Here is a 25,381-nt window from a genome sequence, read left to right on the forward strand (position 1 = left end):
AGCAAACCGACATTTAACTGGTGGCGATAATAAACGCGGTGCAGTTCTATGGGGATATTTAGCTGAACAGAAAGAAGTGCTCTGCAAAGCTAGAACAGTTTAAGACTCCACATCACCGTGGGCAACACAACCTATCTCAGCTCAGACAGCGCAGAGAAAAGTTTGATGAATGCATGAGAGTGATGGTCCAGCCAAGTTTCAGTAAGTGTTTACAGAAGTGCCACACTGTTACTGTCTTTGACCTTTGGAGAAATGTATTTAGTCATTTTAAGGGGAAAACACATTGTATTTATTATTTCAACTATTGAGTTATTTTTCAAACAGCCTGCTAGTGTAGGCCAAGAAGATTTATTTTCTGAATTTTCAATGCTGCTTTATTTTTACGTTTTAAATTTGGAAATACATGTTAGAAAACGACCAATAAACTCTGTATTTAAAAAGAAATCAAGCAAGTAGGCTAAAAACAACCATTAATGAATTATAGGCTGTCGCATCACAATAGGCCTATTGTCCACAATAATCGCACAACAGCCCCCCATCCAAAAAGGAACTTTAAAGTTGAATTTTCACTTTTATGTGCATACACATGTTGAGTGTATGGTCCATTATTTGTATTTAGTGTGTCTGTATAGTATTGCACCAAAACAGTAGAGGTTTTCTTTAATTGTGCTTTGTACTGTCTGCATGTTTGCACATAATTTGTACCTGCACATAGCAAACAAAATTGCACAACTGTAAGGTCAGTGTCTGTTGTATTGAAATTAACAGTTTATTTCTTTACTGCGCATTGGCATCTTTGAGCAAAATACCCCCCAAATTTTCGCCGCGGCGCCTCCAATGACCCAGGGCAGTGACCACCTTGACTAAGCCATTTTCTGGGGGAAACACTATAATATATATATATATATTGTGACATTTTGTTGCAGTGTCTGTCCTACAGTCCCACACACACCTGACAGGTCACAGGCAAGGTTGAGAGTAATTGCTTGACCTCGAAGAGCACTTGTTTGTCCGTCTCTCTATCTGGAAGTGTGTGTGTGTGTGTGTGTGTGTGTGTGTGTGTGTGTGTCTGTGTGTGTGTCTCTCTCTCTCACTCTCTCTGTGTGTGTCTGAGAGCCAAATGTATTTTTAGAGAAACTCTATCCGTGTTGGTTACGTGTTTACCAGAAACACTCAAACGCCCCCCGTCCTTAGCCATGAACATACACCAAAACACCCACACACACTCAAAACAACAACTGTCATTTCTCATTTGCTGTGTCTGTCTATCTCCAGTCCTTTCTACTGAGCTCCACACTAGCCCCAGACTGTCTATAACTCAGGCGATAAATCAATTTCTCGGTCCCACTCATAAAGAAAAGACAAATGGGGTACAGAGGAGAGGGAAGGTGAACGCTGCATTGACATACACCCTTTCTTTTTGGTGTGTGTTTGCCGCGTGTCTGAGTGTGTGTGTGTGTGTGTGTGTGTGTGTGTGTGTGTGTCTGTGTGTGGGCGGGTGAAGGACACTCCACATCTCTCTCTCTCTTTTTCAGCTGAGAATAAAGAAGTCTTTGTAACCCCCAGTATTTATGTGGACCTGAGCTTCACCCACAGACAAACATGTCACCCCCCACCCCCCCACACACACACACACGCACAAAGAATATAACCACACAACTCAAAAAAATATCCTACGTCGGCAAACAGTCTTGCGAAAAACAAAAATGAAATCATCTCGCCACGCATCTTGTTCAGATATTAAAAGGCAATCTTATTAGAGTGCTGTCGGAGGAAGTTGTACTATAGAAAATAATGAGAGGACACATACGCGGAGTGAAAAGATCAGAAGAAAAGAAGAAGAAAAAATATGAGATAAAAGGAAAGACACGCAGTACTCACCATCCTCTTTGCATTCCTCTGGCGGCTTTGCCTTCTTGGCTAGCCGCGGGTCCAGCCACGATGTTGTCTTGGTGTTGTGGCTGTGGAGAGAGACAGCAGAGAGAGAGAGAGAGAGAGAGAGAGAGAGAGTGAGTGTGAGAGAGAGTGTGAGAGAGTGAGTGTGTGTGATAGATGGCAAGAGAGAGAGAGAGAGGAGACTTGGCACAAACAGCGAAGGAGGTTGGGTGGATTAATTCGGCCGGAGAATCATTTTCAAAGAGAAAAAATATCAGACTCCTTCTCGTGTGCCTGCCTGCCTGCCTGCTCTCTTGGAATGAGGTGACGAGATAGACGCTTTTACAAAATGCCAATCGATACTTTTAATTTGCTTACTTAGCAGGCAGAGACACACGGGGGAGGAGGAGGAGGAGAAAGGGCACACAAATGGGGGGATAGAGAGCGGGTGACTGAGGGGAACAGCTGTGAGCTTGGCACACTGGTCCACCAGAGCCTTTAAGGCAGAGAGAACTGGAGCTAGATCACATACAATGGTGTGCGCCAGGGGAAACTCGATGCATCTCCACCGCTTGTCTGAAGCTCCTGAGCCCACAATGGCCTCCCTGTGTGTGTGGGTGTGTGTGTGTGTGTGTGTGTGTGTGTGTGTGTGTGTGTGTGTGTGTGTGTGCGCAAAGTGACTACAGTAAGAGAAAAAACCGAGGTGAGAAGATGAAGGAAGAGGATGCAGTAAAAGAGGCCTCCCTTTGTATCTTGGTTCTTTTTCGATTCTTTCAACTGTGAGCGTATTTCCCCAAAGGAACACATTAAAGAGAATGTAGAATATAGGAAAGCATAAAAGTCATATATAAAATATGAATCTATAAAGATTTCATAAGCTGCAATAGTTATGTAGTTTTTTTTGGGCTGGTTGGAAGCAGAAGAACAAGCTGGAAAACAACATTTTATCACTTTATGAAGTTGTCATGGATGGTGCGAGGGTGATGGCAAACAGCTTGATGCATCCGGCAGATATGGAGCAAAGCTAGCTTTTATTTTGAAGTTCTTTTCCGTATTAAAATCAATTATTAATTATTATTAAGATTATAAGATCTGTTTTGGTATCCATCATCTCCAGTGGTCAATATATGTATGTTCAGCTGCTTTAATAGCTGTTAAAAAAATTCTACACCAGCTAGTTGCTAGCTTTTTCTGGGCTGCTATTTGGTTCTGGGTGAGTTGCTAATACGGTCACAATGACAATGCTATTATGCAAGCTAAAGACAATTCCCTTCAGCATTCATAAACCAAATATTTATAGGAGAATTTCAATTTTTTTGACTTAATGCTGTTGCTCTGTGGTAAGTTAAGGGGATCACCAAAAGTTATTACAGTTCACCCCGACTGGAACAGGACTGACTGGATTACATTTCATGGTACTCCATCCAATATTTGTCAAAACATTTCGAATCCAAACTGAAAATGTCAACCTCGTGGTGGCACCATGGTGTTGGAATATGTCAGTGGATGAGAGAAAACTTAAACCTTTGACCTTCTATTCCATCAGCCCCACTTCCCACTGTGTTTCAAAGGCATTCCACCCTTTCCTTCGCTCTTCCCTCGTCTCTTCTAGTGCCATCCATTACTATTTATAGTAGAAACATCTAGTGCTACTCCCTCTCTCTTTCTTGTCCTCCCCCTCACCTCTTCATTTTCAGCCCCTACTATTTTTCAATCACTATCACTTTATTCTCATTCCAACTCCCACCATTCCACCCCTTGGCTGCTTCACTTTATAGGGGCGGCAGGTAAACGAATTGATCTGCTATGGAATGCAATCAAAAGGGAAGCGTCCTTTCTGCAACCCCGTTCACTTTGGCACCACATCACATAGACCCCAGATGCAAAAACTTGAAGCTACAATTTCAGTGGGCTAACTGGCATTAGCTGTGTAACGTGCTTGATAGGAGGCAGTGAAGGGAATATAAAAGGTGGAGTCAGTGATTCTGGAGAATGTTAGTTGGCAAGATCCCTTTTTTTGTTAAAATCAGTGAATATCTCTATCTCACGATCCACTGCATCTCCGTACTGTGTGTGTGTGCACTGAAAAAATAAATCCATGTTAATACACATCCTAGGCTCTGTAAAGTGGCATCTTGTTAGCTACGTTGGGCCCCCATTTGTTTACCATAATCATAACCCATAAACATCATATAATCACTGCTATGGATAATGTTAGCCCTAATGACTGAAATGATGTATTTATGCAATAAAACCTTTTATAAAAGCAGACTCGTTTTCTATGTCTTTGCTTATGGCTACATTAGTTGATGCTATACATACAATAACGCATGTCCAAATGCACAAACAGTTCCCTAGCGACCAGTACAATAAAAAATTAAACGCACAGCGAGTCCATTATTGTGCTTGTAAGAAAGAATCACCTCCACGGTTTTTACTGAAGCTGTTAAAAAGCTAACAACTCCAATGAATTAAACTTGTATAACAGAGTTCAGTTTAGTAAGGCATTTCTGGGGACCTCCAAATCTCATTAAACCACAAAGCATCAATTATGGTCTTTGTGTGTGTGGTTGTGTGTGTGTGTGTGTGTGTGTGTGTGTGTGTGTGTGTGTGTGTGTGTATGTGTGGGTGTGTTTGTTCAGGTGTGTGTGTTTCTGTGGGGAATATATAGAAGTAAATTAAGATGTAACCTAACTCTAATCTACTACTCATTTAGGCTCAATTTAATTTAGTTTTGGGAGAATTAAAATACAAACTCACTGGAGGGGGAATCTTCCTTGCGACGACTAGAACATGCTGTGAAAATTCACATTGGCTGTATGTTTTTACAGTTTTTTTTAAACGTTTGTTCATGAATACATCAGTAAAGGCAGGGAAGATGACGAGTGCTACTATGTTAACAATGCGGTTTCCAAATATATTCGAAATACTTGGCTTCTAATCAAATGCAATCAACACATTTGTTAGATCTCTCACAATGTCTTTTGTCGAGTCAAAAACTAAATGTAAACAGACACTTTGTTCATTTGCAAGTAAACTCCACAGGGGCCCCTTAAAAAAAAGGCATCAACATAATGGAACATTTAGCAGCACAACAGACACATATTTCTACCCAGAAAAACAAAACAAAGCTAAAAGTGAAATACATATTCAGAAACATGATAGAAAAATACAGTAACTTAAAATGGATGCTAACATTGACATAACAAGGCAACTATCTGCTAACAACTTCACCATATAAGATTTATAAAGTTATAAATCACCATAAAAATCAATTAAAGATGCAGTGTGTAGAATTAATTGGCATTATTTCAGAACAGACTTGGTAGAAATGGAATATAATATTCATAAGTGTGTTTTAAATAATGTATTATCACTATTCTTGTCCTTGAAAGCCACTGTAGCTTGTTATTCGAAAGCGGCGGGGTTACCTAGGAAGATTTGCATTCTAGAACTTTCCCCACTAGATGCCACTCAATATTCAGATATTACACACTGCACTTATTGAATAGTCTCTCAAAGCTGTACTTACAGAATTATTTCGGCAAAGTTTCATAAACACACAGGAGTGCCAAAAATATCCAGTTTAGATATACTGTACATAGATATGACAGTCCTGTTGATTCCAGTATATTTAAACATGACACTTACTCTATGAAGTAGACCTCTCCTTTCTCCGTGTAGGCCATCTCCCAGTTGTCTGGCAGGATCCCCAGCTCGTCGTTTTCCTCCAGTTTGGGCACTGTCATTTTGGGTGACAGTCCCTGGTCTTTGGGCTCCTCTGTGGAAGCCTCCGCCGGGCTGTTCTGGGGAGCCACGTCCCCCGAGGCGTCTGTGCTCTTGTCTTCATGTTCGCTGGACTCTATAAAGGTGACAACAGTACAGGATGAGTCAGTGTACAACATTTTCACATAGGCAGGCAGGAGAAAGGGGGATGAAAGAAAGTGAAAGGTAGGGATGGGGCCGATCCAATATCGGTATGGGGTCCGATATGGCTGCATTCTACGCATCGGATATCGAACTCCGAGTTTAAAAGAAATACATTTAAAAATATATACATATAAATAAACTATGAAAGAAATGTTTAATTTCAGACCATAGCTATGTGATATAGCACACATGTATATTAGAATTTAGCAAATCAAAAGTTGAGTTCTGATGCTCTTCAAACCGTTCAAAGCAGTTCAGATAAACCAAAATGCATTTGTCTATATTTGTTGCTCTTTAAATTAGAATTTCTGTGTTGCTTAAGCCTTCCTTACCTTACACACATCACCACCAACAAAGAAATGTATAATAATTATGATATCAGACAGTATCAGTATACATCTGATATATCTGATATACAAAACCCAGATATTGGAATCGAAATTGGACTAAAAAATAGTGGATCTGTGCATCTCAGAGGTGAAGTTAAGAAGGAGGGAGACACACCAACCCCGGACTTTTCAAGAGATTGATTGAAAAGCCCTGGGTTAGGGTGTGGGGGCCGATACAAAGGGAAAGAATGATTTAAAAAAAAGGTTGAGGAGTAGAAGCAGCTACTCGGGACGGGGAGGGGGCGGGGGGGAGGAGAGCGAGGTAAAGGCGAGAGAGAGAGACAGAATGATTGAGGTTAACAAGACAGAAAGAGGAATAAAGTAGAGGAGACAATAGAGATTGAAGGGAGCTGGGCTGCGATGCCCCAGTTTGAGTTGTGGCCGGCAGTGTGTGAATGTGTTAGGAGAGAGAGAAAGAGAGAGAGAGACAGACCAAGAGAGAGAGAGAGAGAGAGAGAGACAGACCGAGAGAGAGAGAGAGAGAGAGAGCGATGGTGTGCATGGACGAAAGGGTGAGAGATTGTACGTGTGTGTGCTTCCTATAGGGGGGAAGTGGGGTAGGGGAGACAAATGAGGGCAGGGGATTCAGAGATAATCTATGGGAGGGGAAAAAAACGAGGAAGCTATCTGCTTAGATCACAGACCCTGCTGTGCTCTTATCGACCCCCCACCCCCCCCCCCCACCCTTCCAGCTCTCCTGGACAGCCAGTCCCACACACACACACACAGTCCATCCACGGAGACAAAACTCGCATGCAGCCACACTTTGAAACATCCAATCATGGCTCACAGCACAGATCCACAGCCTCTCGCTTATCAAGAAACTCCACAACAAACAGTAGGAAGCAGTTAGCAATGTTTCCTGTCTGGGTGTGCAATTTGTCTTAGGAGCTAACGTCCACTGTCTGCATCAACTGGACTAGATGTAGATAATAATGGAACAGTGGGATTTTCCCCCAGCAGTCATTCCTACATAAAGTCTCTAGACCAGTAGTAATTGTGTCTTCGATTTAAGGCCCCAGGGCTTTTTCATATGTATATTCTTACTGTATAAATGGGCTTTTATCTCATTTTCAATGTGCCTTTAAATAACTTGTTTTATTTATTTATACTAGTATACTAGTAGTACTTATAATATGTATCTCCTTCTTTGTCGTTCATATGTTATCTCTGTGTCTTTCCTATTGTGATGCTAAGCATTTTAAGCATTCAGAAAAATGTCATATAAATAAAAGTTGTATTACCATATTAATATAACAGGATACATAAAACGGAATATCAGTAGATAATATGCATTTCTCTCGTAAATGAAGAGTCCTACCTTCTTTGAGCTCCTTGCCGTAGTAGGACAACCAAAATCTCATCCTTTGACCAAACGTCCTTTTCCCAAAACAACACCTGGCTATAACAGTTCCTTAAAGGTTGTACTATACATACGTCTATAAAAATAGCAACAATATAAATGGTAAATGGTAAATGGACTTGACTTATATAGCGCCTTCTAGCCGATATAGAGAAGTAAACTGCTGGCACTGACTGGGTGTCAGAACCCTCTGGACTTTCATGCTGTTCTGACTAATGTGAGAGACTTGATTGTCCTGAGGCCTTCAAAGGCAGCTTAGAAAGTCACAGGACCGAAGCATGGTTCTGGATTTGGAATCACACAAATAATCAAACTCATAAAGCCCTCTTTTATGATGCCGTTTGTCATGTGATAATGGGTTGCAATCAAAGGATTTGTGTGTGTATATGTGTGTGTGTGTGCGTGTGTGTGTGTGTGTATGCATGAAATATTATGTTCATACATGTCTTAGTCAGTAACTCCTTCTGAATGACATTGTTGAAGGCAAATATGTGTACAAAAAAATGTCCTTTCAATATCTGGAATAGGAACAAACTCAAGAGATTCGGCCTTGTTGCGTGCTTTGTTAGACGTCACATTTAGCAGTATTTTGAAAATTTGTAGAGTGACGATAAGAGTGGTTTGGACAGGAATGATTCACAAGTGGGACGAATCATTTAATAAATCAGTCCTCGGTGATTTTCAAAAAAGCCTTCATGATGTTGATGAATTGGAGGGCAATAGACAGTATGTGTGTGTATGTGTGTGTGTGTGTGTGTGTGTGTGTGTCTGTGTGTGTGTGTGTGTGTGTGTGTGTGTGTGTGTGTCTGTGTGTGTGTGTGTGTGTGCGCTCTCTGGACTAAAGAGACAGTGCTCGATGATGCTACCTCATGAATGATATCATGAGAGAGCGACAGCACTGACGTTTTTAATCATAAGTGAACTATACTTTACAGTTTACATAACGGGTCATAATGAAATTTGTGTAACCAATTAAACCTGCTAATGGGCCATAAAACAATTTTCCTATAAAATCCATGTTAAAGCAATCTGTTAAACTTTGTCTCTGTATCTGTTGCTAGGCGACCAGTCTAAAAAGGAGCCTGTTGCTATGACTAAAACAACACACTATCGACTGGTACTCTCAACTGTAGAGTGACCTTAAAAACCCTTAGCTGTTATGACGAGGCTTACGGTTCAAGCGACCTCTGCCTCTGTGCCTGTGATGCTGGTTGTTGGGGGGGGGGGGGGGAATGCTGACCTGGGGTGACGGCGACACCGTTTCCGTTGACGATGGGTCTCTCCTCCTCCTCCTCCTCCTCCGGTGTCTCCATGCCGGGCTTCTCCATGTTGCTGACCGACTTGTTCCTCTTCCTCTTGCCCTCGGAGCTGGGTCTGGCGCCCGGCAACAGCTGCTCCGTTACATTGAGCAGCAGACCGCTGGGCTCGGCCGGAGGCTTCGGGGTGCCGTAAAAGTTTTCTGCAGAACAGGGGAAAGGGAGGAAGAGTTATGGTAAATGGTAAATGGACTCCTCTTATATTGCGCTTTTTCCTATTTTTCAGGCACTTTAAATTGTTTTGTACACATTCACCCAATCACCCACACACACATTCATACACCGTTTGCAGCAGCTACCACGTAGGGTGCAAGCTTGAACTTGGGGTTCAGTGTCTTGCCCGGGGACACTTCAACATGTGGCTGGGAGACGGGGGATTGAACCACCGACCCTGCAACCCAGTGGCTAACTGCCCAACCCGCTTTGCTACAGCCGCCTCAAATGAGAGACAAGTTTTTAGAGACATTCATTTCCTTGTGTCTACAGTGTAACAAGTCAATACCTCATCTTATGACAAACCCACAAGGGCATATAGGATTTCAAAAATAAAATCTGCCTTTCCTTTACATTTTCCTAATACAATATTCAATGTACATAAGGGAAAGGGGAGCAAGACGAAGGGAAAGAGTGAAGAACAAGAATACAGAAAATAAGCCAACAGAGTAAAGATAGTCAGGATGAGGGAACTTTAAATAGGAAGTCATAGGAGGTTTGTGACAAGACCATGGTACCAGCTACAGGGAGGATGAGGAGACATCCTGTTCCATGTTGAAGCCAGTTGATCCATGAACACACAAGCTCGGGGCTCCTGAACGCATCATGTCTTACAACATTACAGCACTAATCAGGTCAGCGGTGCATATTTGCAAACAGACACACACTTCATCTTGAACATATTCAGGGAATATCTCATGCTTCCAGTTCTTGCATCTTCTCTGCCTGTCATAACTTATGCACTAACCGTGTGTTTCTGCATGGCATGGACTGAGTAACCTCTCTATCACTGGTGAGAGCCAACTACCCACCTCTGGGAACCGTAGTTTTTTCATTTGGCTCTGACTCAACAGCCCATTTCCATCTTTTCTATGTTGGTTTTACATTAAACTATATCCTTCCATTTGTCTTCTGGCAGCAGCCCAACCCAATACCTCCGAAAATCTCCATCCGTCTTTGTCTAAATCTCATAACTTCATGTTTAGTGTTTGTTAGTTTCTTTGAGGGTCACTGTAGGCATTTTATATTAGTGAACTATTTTTGTTGCTATAAGTTAGAAAATGCCGGAGGGTGCATCTAAGTTTTGAGCTTTTTTTGAATGTCATTTTTCAATACTTCAACAAAAACAAAGATAATTCCAGTCACATATACAGTCTGTACTGCTGTGGCAAGCGGAAATCTCAGCAGTAGATAAATCAAAACCTGAGCAAATATTTTGTTTTTTTATGGGTTGAAAAACAACCCTCAAAATCAAACCAAATGACATGTTCCTTTGCAAGCTGGATGAAGGTCTACTGCTCACAGGTTTGTAAAAAAGGTCTAAGGATTTAGGAGAGCAGACCCTACTTGTCTCTGAGGGCTATTATAAATCCAGGAGCATGAAAGGATGCTGAAGAGATTATCTTCACAGAATCAGTTCAGACCAACCACAGTTTAGGTCTGCAGTAGTTCTCACTATAGGTTTTTGTATTAGATACTCAAGTGTCCCTGGCAGAAATATCAGACATGAGGAGAAGATGAGATCATTCTAATGCAATGGGCTCGAGCAGACAGGTTTGGGGACATCTAAAATTGAGTTTTTTTAAGAAATATTAGTTGGCATTGTTAAAGACCTATTGAAACATCTTGTTCATGTTCTGGAAAACATGAAGGCTGCAACCAAAAATGAAGGAAAGCACAAAAGTTGTTTTAACCAAAACACAAACCCATAGCATTGCTAAATCATCATTAGGGCAAACATTGAGGATGGCTGTCATCAAAAAAACACAAAAAATATATACCAAACTAGCATTTCCTCCATCTCTTCCCTCAATTGATGTTGTATTTTAGCTAATATCACAGGGAAGGGTTACAGCAGGAACAGAACCTGAAAACTGCCAATTTATTTCCAACACCTCAAACCTTTCTTCTGCTCTAACAGCCAGCTGACTCTCACCACAGCATAGTTTTCAATCTCACCCCATTTCCCTTTCTTTCACATCTAATTGGCCATTAAATATTAAAATGTATAAAAGCACCAAATGATGGCCAAGTGACCAAGCATAGACATAGAAACTCTATGTCCCTCTCCCCATGGCAGGCAGCTCTCATCACTGTTAAGAGCTTACATTGCTTCAGGCAGCGGACCGTTAAATTGGCCATCTGCAATTTTTTTTTCTTTTTCTCTCCTTTTCCACAGTGGCGGTAGGCAGGCCGGCATAGACTGGAATGAGGTGGGAGAGGGAAAAAAGTTAGCTGTTATCTGTTATCTATATAATGGCAAAGGGGGGTCCTCCTGAGAGATGGTGGAGGTGGCCAGGATTTTTTTTCGAGTGGCTTGAAAAAAAAATAAAGAATCCGAGCCATGGGGCCTGTCTGACCACAGGAGAGAGAGAGAAGATAGATAGTGTCTGTTTGTTCTGATTAGGCAACTGGAGAGCCACTGCAGCTCGGGCTCAACAACTGAGCCAAGAGAGAGCCAACACTGCACTGAGGGCACTGCATACGTGTGTGTGTGTGTGTGTGTGTGTGTGTGTGTGTGTGTGTGTGCGTGTGTGTGTTTGTGCTATTGCATAGCTTGAAATTGGGGACTTTGACCAGCACACACATCAGTTCATTGGGGACACCTCTTCAATTCGGGACCAAAACCACCGTCCCCAATTAGATTTAATTTAAATCTTATTCAGCATGCTCCAAAATATGTGTGTGTGTGTGTGTGTGTGTGTGTGTGTGTGTGTGTGTGTGTGTTGCTGTGTAAGAGAGAGAGAGAGACAGAGAGAGTGTGAGTGAGTATGTGTGCTGGGCTTCACTTCAGTCAGACTTTACAGAAGGTTCCTGTCAAGTGTCCTACTTGACTGATGACACTCTTGTTTAAAAAAAAAAAAAGAAAAGAAAAAGAGCCAAAGAGATAGATGGCAGTATACTTGTGAGTGTTGTGGATGGACGTGGAGTGATGAGGCCGTCTCACCATCCATTCAAACCGCTGCCACTCACACAGAGATAAGTGTCTGCAGGGGCTGCCACATCACAGCATATACAAAGCCCATAAAAAGAAATTAGAAATATATCACATAGAGGCGTACAGACAGACAGACCGCAATCGCAAAGAGCATGACTTGTGTTAAAAAAAAATCCTTTACCTTCATATGTTCCGCTCTCTAGCAGGGCTCCACTTTTCTCCAATTCCATAAACCGGTCAATGGTCACGAAATTATAATCCACCCCGGGGACTTCTCCTTCCTTGGGCTGCCTGGTCGTGCCTGTGGGAGATAAGAGAGAGAGAGAGGAAGTTAGAGCCTGCCGGAGCTTTGAACGCCCCGTCATCACTGCCCGAACGAGTCGACTTTAAGTCAAACGAGTGAATCCTTTGACAGTGTTTTAAACGAGATCAGAACATACCAGTGCTGAGAACACGGCCGACCCTGAACCCAGCTGCGTTCATGAAGTGCCCTCCTTATAAGCCCTTTTTGCACAGCTGTGAGTGAATACTTGAACAGTGTGCTACCAGGGGTTGTGGGGGTGGAGAAGTAGCAAGGTACCATCTCAGGAGCTAAGTGATGCAATTTGGACACCAAGAGGAGAAATCAAGTCAATTTGCATGGAGCTGACAGGCCCAGTGTCGAGTACTCCCCTGACAGGAGCTCGCAGTACTGCTAGCTGACTGAGTTGCTTGCCACCTATGAGTGGTGAAAATAGTTTTACCCTGCAATCACCTCAGCCTCCTTCCTAAAACAATGTGAGTCGGAGAATTGATGGTGTTTAAACTGAGGTACAAACGACTTTCTAAATGCTTCCACATCACTGTGTACTAATTAGGACCTGTTAAAACCCATCCAGGCTGCTGTGATAGCACACAGGCAGGCAGACAGGCACTCTAGCCCTGAGGTGCTGAATGTTTTTTTTTTTTTTACATCTGAGCGAAGGTTATTCACACTTAAAAGAGCAGCCCCGTAAAACACAATTGTTAGAGACCTGACAAGGGCATATAAAGTATCCATCTGTGTTTTAAAGTTAGCAGGAGGGGGGACAACTGTGCCAATGATCATCCCTGGTAGGTGTTGAGAGGTGATTTGACTGTGGAAAAGCCAAGTGACATTTTCTCCTGCGTCATTACACAAGGTTTGAAGAATAACTGGGGGAGGTTGAGGGTGATATTAAGAGTTAACAATGGTGCACACAGTGTTGTCCGAAAACATCTGCTGTCAGAGATAGGGATTACATGGGATGATTGTTCAAACTGGGGAAAAACTGCTGTGATAGCATACCGATCCTGTAAAGACTCATCAACACACATACATTTCTCTTTACTGGTTATTTTGCAAAATTCAAAATCCAGAAGAAACGAGATGTGATCAATAGACACTCATCATGAACAGAAGATCCATCAAAAACATCTAAGTGGTCTGATGTCAACTTTGAATCCATGGTATAGACCTGGAATTGTGAACTCGAGAACAGTTAACAATATTTGATCAAAACTCTATTCCAGAGATACGATTTCAACTTCCTCCAACAATGTAATGAATGGAAAATGATTTAAAATGAGGCCATTAGGCTGCTTGCCAAGCCGGTCTGAAGTCGTCTCGTTAATATGCTGATTAATTGGTCCGTAAATTGAGAAACCAAAGCCGAGAAATGCTTGACAATCAGTTTGTCTGATAGAAACTTCAGTAGTAGAACCAGAACATTGTTTTTGCAGCAGCAGCAGCTGAAGTGGTTTGTGTTGATAGATAATTGAAGATTTAACTTGTTTCGGGCAATCAACTTGTCAAGCATCATCAAGTGACACCTTGTGTGAACTTTTGCAGACCTCCAAGTAGAAGATTTTATGTTGACAACCTTTATGGCTAAAACTGAAAGCTGCTGACTGAGTAATTTGTAAGAACTAATAAGAACAAATCAGCAGCTGGGAACACTGTTATTTGTAAGTGTGTGCGTGTTTGTTTGTGTGTCTGCGTCGCATCGCCAGTGGAGACTTTCTTGATTGGTTCTGTCTGCATGGGGGCTTGTGTACCCGGCAGATTAGCCTTCTTCACAGGCAGAGCTACTGTACTGACTGAGCAGCGCACACACACACACACACACACACACACACACACACACACACACACACACACACACACACACACACACACACACACACACACACACACACACACACACACACACACACACACACACACACACACACACACACACACACACATTTCAAAGAGGACCTTTGATGTTGCAGAACTATATTTAGCAGCATCTTCTGGTGGGGACTTCTCTCGGGTGACAATTTCTAAATAGGAGACAACCACAATGCCTCTCCATTTTCAGTCCCTTTGTATATGGGTCACCATGGTCCTGTGGTTGCAAATCAGCAGTTCTCAAAAGGTAAGCAACCCTCTGTGAAATGTGGATGGATATTTTCAGGAAGGTATACACACAACCATTATTTACAATGCCGTGCCTTGATTACAGAAAATTGTGAAACCCATTAAGGTTAAATACTGCGTCCATCATTTTGTCAGCCTTTCGGGAGCTGGGATTCTCAAATCCCCCTCAGGTGTGTTCTGGATTTGGCAAGGCAAGGCAAGGCAGGTTTATTTATATATCACAATTCAGACACAAGGCCATTTAAAGTGCTTTACAGGGGCATGAAATACGTCAAGATTAAAATGCATCAAGTAATGAATACACATTAGAAAAGCGAATGAAAATATGAATAGATATAAAACATTTGGAAAATATAAAAAATGTGGCCATTTCAGGAATGTGGAGAGCTCACTTTAAAAATAAATGGCACAGACAGCCTATGTATCTGTCAGGTTTTTGATTCCTAGATAAATAAATAAAAATCGTATTCAGTGTGTGTGCGGAAGTTGTAGCATAGCAACGGAACATATGCCCGCTGGAGCTAATGGGCACCTCCTCAAAAAAGTAACTACATAAGGGCTTTTGGTGGCACCAGAGAACTGTGATTGGGCTTGTGTTTTCTCCTGCATATATTTCTGTTGTCATTGGAGATTGTTGATTGGGAATACAATTACCTAATACCTAATACCCTCGTTTTCAGTGGCACTAGACACGCAGTTCTACTCAAGTATGAGACATGATTGCAATACATGTTTGCATGATTGCTATTCTAATATTCAGAACAAGTGTCAGGAGCAGCCGGTAAGGTAAAATATCTACAGAAAATGCTCTCAATGTCATGAACACAACTTCAGTTCCTTATAAACTTATAATGTTTGAGAATTTCATTATATCCAACATTGTATTTGATACTATTTATGGCTGGTATTAGTTGTGATATAGGCAAGGCAAGGCAAATTTATTTTATATAGCACAATTCAGACACAAGGCCACTCAAAGTGTTTTACAGGGGCAAGATTAGATTAGACATTATAAAACATTTAAAAGCGAATAAAAGAAGCAAATAAAATTAAAATTGCAGGTTAAAATGGAAACAAAAAAGTCTTCAGACTCGATTTAAAAGAACTGAGAGTTGCAGCAGACCTCAAGTTTTCTGGGAGTTTGTTCCAGATTTTTGGTGCATAATAACTAAAAGCTGCTTCTCCTTGTTATATATATATATAGCCATTAACACTCATGGGTAACATTCTCTATATAGTAGTTGGCATTTTTCAGTAGTGGAGTCAACAATTGCTCGTGCTGGATTCACATGACTTGCATATGCACAAGGCATTCACGGTTAATTACATATTCATGTAGTGGGCCAAAATTAGGACGACAAGAACCATGAGATGCGCGCACTGCATGTAATGTGTGCATAAATACATATGTCACGCAATGACGTAATCCAGCTGGGCATAACTGTCGGCCTCTGGCATTTTGAGGAGAAAAAAACATATTTGTGTCAGTATAAGTATGACTGCATGGCTGAACAACGAGGGAAACAGAAAAGGATTGTGGTCGCTCCAAAACCACTGTTTTTTAAACCTAAAATCTGACCACAGGTGTCGTCAGATCAATCGGAAATGAAAGCTTAAAGCTATAGTGGGTAACTTTTTCATATCAATTGATGTCGGTTACATTCAAGCCATTGCCAAATGAGTTGTTCTAATTACTCAGAATTCCTCATGGGGGCGACAGAAGTTACTTTAAGCTGTAAGGAATAACGATTACAGTTAATACGACAATATCATACTACTAAAAGATGTTGCTCGTTTTTCCTTGCCCAATCTATCTGCTATATGCCAGCAAATATCCCTTTGCCATATAACAACTCTCACTTCAACTACTTAGGATTTCAAGGCCATAGGCAAACATTTCGCTCCTCGTCTCTATATCAAAATCTAGCAAATACTTTGGGTTATACTGTACACTGTAATGTAAGCATGACATGGCGTGGCAATGCAAAGCGATGGTGCTATGAGCAGATGAAACCCGCCCCCCACACCTCCGCTAAACTATAAATCAATTCCTATGCTGGGAGGCATCCTCGGCTGTAGCAGCAAATAATCAATAATATAAATCCATCATATTTAAACTTTAATGCTGCTTCTAGCGGTCTACAAAGACGACACGCCAGATCGTGACAATGAATAGCGAACTAGTAATTATCGGGTCATTTGTTCCTTGTTGCGAGCGTACTAGGAAATATTCAGGGGAATTGTTTATTCACTTGGGATGCAAGACAACAAAGAAGATGGATGGGGAGCAATGATAAAGGCTATTGAGATGGTGGTTGTAGGGAGTAAGAGAGAGCCAGGGGTGTATGAAGAGAGGCAGCACGTGTAATGGATGAGCAGCTTAAGTTGTTGCGTGGGCTGAGGTGGCTTGGTAGCTCGCCCTGCTATTAACCAGTACGTCCTCCAGCCACATTCAACTCTACAACCAAAAGGCCAACAAGTGCAACTCTCACTCAGGCAGCAGAGCACCATTACAGCTAACACCTAGTAGTTTTTTTTATATCAGGACCGGTGTATTTTGTTTTCTACAGAATACGCTAGCGTTATCGCTCAAGCAATCTGTATGTTAATAAAACACAGCAGTATTAAATGCGTGACCTGTATATTTGGCTTGGAATTTACACATTGCACAGTGAAAAAAAAAATAACACTATAAACCTGAACACAATTTGAACCCGAAATAACTGTAGGCAATATGAAAAAGGCTCAGCAGGGACAGCAAAGACAATCTCTGGAAAGCGGAAAAATTGGGCCTGCGTGTGAAAACAAAAGGATTTATACCCACAGAATATCCCGAGGCGTCACACAGAGAGAGATTGTACTATGTATTCATGACAAGGACTCAAAGCGTTTGTAAAGACCCCTGAGGAAATGATTACGCTAGGACCATTCAACTAGTCATTACAATACAGTAAAACAATCGAAACAAAAGGACACATTTCTAGAACTGACACAAAATGTTCTCCCTAATGTAATTCTTTCAAGCTGAATCTGAACGGCAGCACTTGTAGACTAATGTCATTTTTACTAAATCTAGTCAGGACAGACTGTAATGCACGTCTGATGAGGAGAGATGTCATGTAAGTGCACTTTAAGGAGGATTTAAGGTAAGTGTTTGGCATTTTTAGGGGAGAAAATTCAGAAAGTGAAAGAGTCTGAGCGAGAAATTGGACAGAATGTCAAGTTGTCCTGTCCTGAGGTTTGGTAAAAAACATGACCATCGTTTTCTCAGAATCTGGATGTGTCCAAAACTGACGGATTTCAACTCATTAACGATACAAGTGTTCATTAAGTTGGAGGTATTGCTGGAAATGTTTTTAGCCAATCAACCGGCGTGGCGCTCTAGGGATGGCAATGTCTGTCCAGCGCTTTGGTTCAGTTCAGACTGGATTAATTTAGTGTCCACAGATGATTGATCCTGCTGACTACACCACCATCGAGTTGACATTTTTTTTAAAGGTTTCTAGTGAAATGTCTCGACAAATATCGGATGGATTACCATGAAATTCGATGAATTATGAAAACTTCCCTTAACTTTTCAAAGCATCATCATCAGGTCGAAATTGTAAATAGCCAAATATGCTAGTATTTAGCTCCAAGCACTGCTGTGCCTACAGTAACACTAACTAGTACAGTAACTATAATTTAAACTTTTTATTTCTATGTTCAAACACTTGATTCTAAACAGTTGTGAACCAAACTGACTATTTTTATTGTTAGCATTTAGTGGGATTCAGCCAGAGTTGTCCCTAATGTGCTTAACAACTGGTGGCAGTGATAGTTTACTTATTCTAATTAAAACAACTTAAGCGCCCAACATATTTTACTGTTATTGCCCTAGCTTAGAGTAGACATTAACGTTAAGATGTTTTTTGGCATTGCTAAATGAATGCGTCCATCTCCTTCTCTTTAGTTTGAATACACACACTCTCACACACCCAATGTCTTTAATCAGTTTAGTGCAGTGTATCTGAATATTGATTATTGTTGAGTTAGTTTAAGAGTAGTGTATGGGGAAATATGTAGTCTGGATAACAGCCAGAGTGAGGTGACACACTTCAAGAACCAGACTGAATTCATCCATCTACTGCATCCTCTCTTTGCTGAAGTCTCTCCTTCCTTCTGTGTTCTTTCCATCTCACAAACTCACTCAAGTAATATTTCATCCAGTTACTGAGCAGCAGTCCCCTCTCTGCACAATCTCGTCTACGTCAAAGCTTGAAAGTTATTCTCTGACTCATCGGCTTGGATTTATGTTTGACTGTTAAGTAAAAGGTCGGTGCATTGGCCCATTCAACCAAGAAAGAGAGAGAGAGAGGGAGAGAGAGAGCTCCGGATTTATTATGCTGCTGATAAAAAAGTGAAAAAACAAGAAAAGTTCAGGTGCCTCAGACCTAATTCTTTCTTGTGCGTCAGACACCTTTAAGGTGCGACACTGCAGGCAAACATTTTTTTTTCAAGCACTGGTCAAATTTGAGATTTACGTCTATTTTGCTTCCAAAAGATGTCTTTTTTTCATCCTAATAAAAATGAAAAGGTCCTAAATGTAATTTTTAACGCTTCAACTAACATCAAGATTTTTGGTTCTTTTAAAAAGGTGCAAATTCACACACATAATTAGTTAAGAGTTGCATATTCAAACATTTCTGGCATTCTAACCAATTCACCGGCAGTGTCTTGCCTTAAAAGCAACAGTATGCTACAGTATATAGCCATGGTATATGCTGCAACAAGTGTAAACTGGTGTCAGTGGTTGTAGAATGAATAAACTTGCTTCTAGCCTCCAGCAGAGCTCACCATCCCTTTTTGTACTGTTATAACAGTCCAGTGTTGTGGACAATTGCCCTCGGGCCAGACATGTAAGGCAGGTCCTGCCTTTTGACACCCTAAACCCCTCTGTTTTGACTGGCCGAGACAGTGTCAGCACTGCCTATTGTAGCCACCCTAATCTAGCCATTAGCCAATTAGGAAGTGACGGGCAACTGTAATGCCCTTGCATTAGGAGGATGGATTAGTTTTCCATTCAGCGGCCGCCCGGCTGCCCGCGGCTAAATGGACTGATGGAGGACAGTGGACCGCTGCAGCGCGCCACCCAAAAAAAAGCTGCTTCCACTGCACTTTGTCTCCATAGACAGAGAGTGTGGCGCGATTATTCACAGTGTTCACTGATGATGCAGAGCCCGGGTCTTAATCAACTTTGATTACATATCATTTAAGCAGTAATAAAGTCTATTGAGCAGGGAATGCAGACCAGACTGCTGCTTTCACTGGTCTGATGATGAAAGTTAAGGGTGCACTATGCAGTTTATAAGGAGGGGCCAAGGGGGGTTTGTTTACATTAGCAGAGCCTGCAGTTCATTTACAAAACATACTTACACTACATGTAATTCTTAGTTTTGAATAATTCTATCAGCATAAATCAAAACTAAAAACTTAAAAGTTTTCACTTCTCCAACACACCCAATAAGGCGGGACCCGATAAGCCTTTGGCTTCTCCTGCTTCCCTTCGGACGATAACACAAAGTAATATGTATGAATATGCAATGAGAAAATTATGTATTGTGTGTAATTGTCCGGAAGAATAATAATAAATAAGTTACATAGTGCACCTTTAATATAACTTATTTGCAGTCTAATCATATTTACTGGAAAGGTCTGGGTTCCCTGGCAAAAGCCCAGATGCAGAAAACCCACACGATCCTAACCAAACATCATTCATTTTCCCTCTTCCAGCCCCCCCTCACCCTAATGAGATTTCAGGTTCAGTCAAGTTCAGTGAGAATGACTGTGTGTGTTGCTCCCCGGCTTATTGACAGTCAGTAATGTGGGATAGATTGGAGAATGCCGAGCACTGAACCACACACTCCCCTGTCTGTTGGCCCTGTGCCGCCCTCCTCTGAATTCCATTAATAGCTCTGCCCTGCAGGTTGGCCCGCCTGAAACACAGCCAGAGATATTGATGACTGCATCCTCAATAGGGGCGTGGGGGGGGACTGACTGACTAGAGAGGGCCGATAAAGCGATAAAGAGGTGGGAATGCATAGGGGGTAGTCATTATGGAGGCAAGTATTTTGAAAGTTTAAGGTATTAATCTCCTTGCCTGTCTGCATTCTCTACAGTGTATCGCAACCATCATGGACGAGGATATATCACCATCTAAAAAGGTGGAGTCAGCGATTCTGGAGAACACTTGTTGTCAAAATGCCTTTTTGTCAAACTTAGTGATTATCACCTCACGATATGCGCAATATGTCAGACCTGGTGGTAATACACAGCCTAGGCTCTGTAAATGGGAAAATTGCTAGATATGGTGGGTCCCCTTTGTTTACATACCAGTTAACAGAGCCTAGGCTATGTATTAACAACTCACATAGTACGGACAGCTAGTGGATCGTGAGGAGATATTCACTGATTTTGACAAAAAAACAGATTTTGACAACAAGCGTTCTCCAGTATCGCTGTCTCCACCTTTCTAAGAGCTGCAATTTTCACAACACGACATTCACAACGGCTCCCTCTGCATAATTTAGTCAAGAGACAAATGAGCAGGAATACAATTGGAGAAAGTGTGATAATTACTAATTAATTAATTCCTTCCTTAAGATTGAACAAATCAATTTGATTTGTGTTAAATTAATTGCTCGGGTTTTGCTCTAACAACACATTTTGCATGAACACTTTCTCATTGCTTGTCACCGCACACAAGCCAATGTGCACCAACTGATAAATTCAGCACTAATACTTCACGTTGGCCTAAAAAACTCCCAATGGGCAATGTTCCAAAAGTAATTAACATTGCGCATGTATCCAAACGAGTATGTACAACTTGAATGATCTCATTGTAAGTAAAGGAACATTCAAATAACACGGTGACACTGTAACTGTTATGCACCTGTGAGAAGATCAAGGAGGGCTGCTTGAAACTAATGTATTCAGAAACATATATCAGCGCAAAGCCGGAGCAAGAAGCCTCGAATCCTGCCAAAATGCATCAAGTAAGGACAGGTTGTTGCATCTGATAATGTAATACCCTGTCAAAATACGATAAGACCTTCCATGTTAACGGGATGAAAATGTATACATGCACTTAAATGATGTGATTCACTTCAGAGTGTTTCACATCATGTCATTTTCAGCTGATTCAACAGTAATAGTAAGAATGTACTAACGTGTATGAATAGGTAAAAGTTATAATAAAAGCATAGCGTTATTACAGTATATACCATATATATATATATATATATATATATATATATATATCAAATTATTGTCCTTCCTCATTCAACATTTGCAAAGCAGGTATATTGCATAGTTTCTATTCTTTTCTTCCTCTTCAGTGCCCTTGTTAGGAAATTGCTACATTTCTAAGCAGAAGGCCACTAACTGACAATTACTGAAACCTTCAACAGACATCTGTATCAAGATGCTGCATGCATGTGCATCATACAAACTAAATAGGAACATACCTAAAAAAATAAAAACTTTGTTGCCCATCACTAGCAATGGTTAAAACTTTACTCCTTGTGCCAACAAATGTGGACAACGTCATGAGCATGAGAAACATCTCACATATCCTCTTGGTAATAGCCACTAATGACACCTTCGTCCTAAACTGTTGATGCTGTGTGAATACCAAGTCCCCTACCCATGACAATGACAGATCGGCTTGTCATTGCAAAGATGTCTCCCCGTATTGATTTAGTGCATTTGGGTCAAGAGGTGATGGTGACTCGGCCAAAAAAAAGTAAGCCTGACATTCAGGATGTAACTCAAGTATTTGCGGGCCTAAACCTACACACATATGCAGCAGCCAAGATAAATATATTCCATGGTGTGAAAAAAAACAACCTACCCCTACACAGGGATGTCATCGTGATATCTGTTATCATTTGAGAATTGAATCAGGGCTTTATATATCCATCTCTCTCGTGGGTAAGATGTCTCCTTTTTCATCGCATCATTCTCAAGCTCTCTCTACTTTAAAAAAAAAAGAGAGATGGCCTTTGGTCTTGATCCGTGTTTCAAACTGGCGTGGGAATCAAAGCTGTCATGTTTGTAGGGAGGATGGAGGAGGATGTCGAAATGAAAAAGATGAAGAAGAAGAAGAAAAAGACCCAAAAAAGCACACACACCCTTAACAAGTCAGAGCAGTGGAGGACACTCGTGACAGGCGGCAAGCAGCAGAGCGAGCGTCAACGCCAAGCAACTTTAATCTGGAGAGATCTCAACTACAAAAATATCAGCGAAAAAAAAACAGAAAAAAAAACCACAAGAAGGCCCCTTTTCATTTCCTCGGCAGCTACTCCAAATATGTCTCTAAATCCAGGGGAGGAGTGATGCATCGTAGCACACGTTCACACGCACAAAACAAAACCGACAATGGGCAGGTACAAAAAAAGAGAGGAAAGAGAAAGAGAGAGAGAGAGGGCAGAGATAGAAAGATTAAGCGGAAAGCTGATGTCATCCGTTTGTGGGCCCCCAAACGTGTGCGTGCATGTGTGTGTGTGTGTGTGTGTGTGTCGTGCTACGCTCGGTCCCTCAGTGATCAGGGATGTGACCGTGCTGCTTTGTCAGCCTAATCCCCCCTCCTAACCCTAACCCACACTGGCTGGAGCACATTATGGCCCAATGACACAATCTGTTTGTTAGGACAACCCCTTCACGCTTTTTATATATATAACTTCCCCTTCATGACTGCCAGCTCTTCAAGAACAAAAACTTCACATGTATCCCCATCAACCCATACAAACCCTGCTCTCTATCCAACACCGTTGACCCTCCAAGTCCTCCATTGTCAAGAGCTGCAATGTGAGGGGGGGGCAATTTGTGTGTATTCCAGTACACCCTTCGGATCCAGTGAGGGATTTGAACCGACAGCCCGTTAAGGTCAGAGAGGCCGGAATAATCATCGCACTCCGCGTGGTGGTAATAATCTCAGAGTATGACCTCTTGGCCTTTTAATACCAGAAGCTAAGATATCTCATGCTGCCATCACCTCTGCCCATGCCCCCCTTTTTCCTGCTATTGGCTGTGTGTGCACTTTGAAAGCCATACTTCAACGGTGAGAGACTGGGGACCTCAATTGGAACTGTTCTGTAATGTGTCCCCATACTCTTCCTTCTCCATTCATTATTTAACCTTGGGCTGTGTTTGCTGGATTTCCGCTGCCCTTTTATTTTTGGCCGTATGGTGTTGTCACTACATTTCTTGGCTCGGGCGGCCGTTTAGTTTCACCTTAAACAGTAAGTCAACACATGGCTGAGAGGCGTATTTAACCCCTGACAACACACACAGCATCACTCATACTGTAGGTTTGGTTGGGTGGTGGGAGTGGGCTGTGTTTGCACACGTTACTACAGCCAGCAGGGATGTCACAGGGTCACGGAGAACACAGTCTGTACATCACCCCGAGCAAGGTGAGAGGTTAAACTATAATGGAGGTCAGAAAAAAAACAAGATTTTCAAAGGGTGTTAAGTTGTTATAAATCACTCAGCCTGAAAGCCATTCCTTAAGGTCACTGAACATGGGGCATTGGTACACAAAATTTAATTTGTCCTCAACAATACCAAGATAAAAAAAAATACAGCAATACCGTTATATCTTCTACGGGGACCCCCTGCCCTCTCTTAAAATGAAATGTGAAATGTTCTGTTGAGTATTTCAATAAAATTTTAATTGCAATTCAATTGATTTGAACCTGGTTTCTGACCTTGGCTTCTTCCTTCCATTTTTCCTCATGGAGTTGTACTATATTTGATTAGCCTATGTTCATATTAGAATGCAAAATATTGAGTACTAGGTAGAAAATAAGTCATTATATAAATTAAAATGAATAATAAAAAAAATAAGTTATTCTTTTATTAAAATAAATGTCTCATCATATCCCTTTATCAAAAGAAAATAATTTGATACTTTTTTTACATTGCGCCCTTCTTTATGCACGGCTGAGCACATGTGTTTGTTGGGGGAAAAAAGTGAGCGTCAAAGCCCTAGATCAAAGTGGGAGTCGTGAGTATAAAGATAAAGAAGCCTGTGTTTCTTCCTCAAGCCCTAGTCTGTCGCAAGAGGCTTCTCCTGCGATGCAATTAATCTGAATGCGAGGAGCAAGACCTCATCCGACCTCGAAAAAAATCATTGGCTGGGATCTTTTTCACTCACTAGAGGTGATGTATGTGTTTCACTGTGTCGGATTAACTGACATTTGTGATGAATGGACGGACATATAACTCATCTTGCTTTATGAGGAACAACGTTGTCATTTGAACAAAAAAATCATTTTTACTGCATCGACCGTATCAGGGCTTTCCCATGCTTCAACTAAACCCCCCCCCCCTCCCCAAAAAAAGTTTTACACAGAATTTGTAGGAACATAAACTAATACAAAACCACAAATAAATTCATAGCTTATTTTCAAATGACATGTTATTCATGAATTCTATATCCCTTCCCGTTAAGTGGTTCAAGCCAAACATTTCCAGAGTAACGTGCTTTGCTTGGAGTAAACAAATGGTTTTGCGGTAAAATGTTTCCATAAATAATGAAGGTTGAGTTTTGGCTAGCCTTGCTCCTCTCAAGGTGGACTGAAGGATGGAGGGGAGAGGTGCCAGTTGGCGGTGACTTGACAAAGCCAGAGGCCCGTTTGTCAGGAGAGGAGGAATCAACTCTGAGTTTCTTACTGTGTGTCCACAAGAATTGCTGCACTGATTAGTTTCTCCGTACGAAAAAAAGTCAACAGGGTAAGTTATTATCCAGAAAAAGAAAAGGCACACATTAATTTATTCAGCTTGAAGGACTGAGGGGAAAACACATATATTTGATACAACTAACTGCCACATAAAATGCTAGAAATGCAATGATCAGTGATGGATTGAAACGAGTCCTACAAATCATTTCAG

At 41.4% G+C, this 25,381-nt stretch overlaps 1 protein-coding gene across 2 annotated transcripts in view; it reads right to left on the minus strand.

Annotated features, from left to right (window-relative positions):
- magi2a (membrane associated guanylate kinase, WW and PDZ domain containing 2a) overlaps positions 1 to 25,381 on the minus strand; it is a 208,423-nt gene that overhangs the window by 62,214 nt on the left and 120,828 nt on the right. The window contains exons 3-6 of one of the 2 annotated variants that reach the window (XM_080051175.1): positions 12,206 to 12,325; positions 8,798 to 9,016; positions 5,527 to 5,737; positions 1,882 to 1,961 (exon numbers count right to left, since the gene is read on the minus strand). In XM_080051175.1, the coding sequence (XP_079907301.1) occupies positions 1,882 to 1,961; positions 5,527 to 5,737; positions 8,798 to 9,016; positions 12,206 to 12,325 (630 nt within the window). Of the gene's footprint in view, positions 1 to 1,881; positions 1,962 to 5,526; positions 5,738 to 7,515; positions 7,570 to 8,797; positions 9,017 to 12,205; positions 12,326 to 25,381 lie in introns of those variants that run through there. The other variant, XM_080051176.1, reaches the window with a different exon arrangement.

Source organism: Ammodytes marinus (assembly GCF_949987685.1).
Source record: "Ammodytes marinus genome assembly, chromosome: 22".
NCBI classification, from domain to species: Eukaryota; Metazoa; Chordata; class Actinopteri; order Uranoscopiformes; family Ammodytidae; genus Ammodytes; species Ammodytes marinus.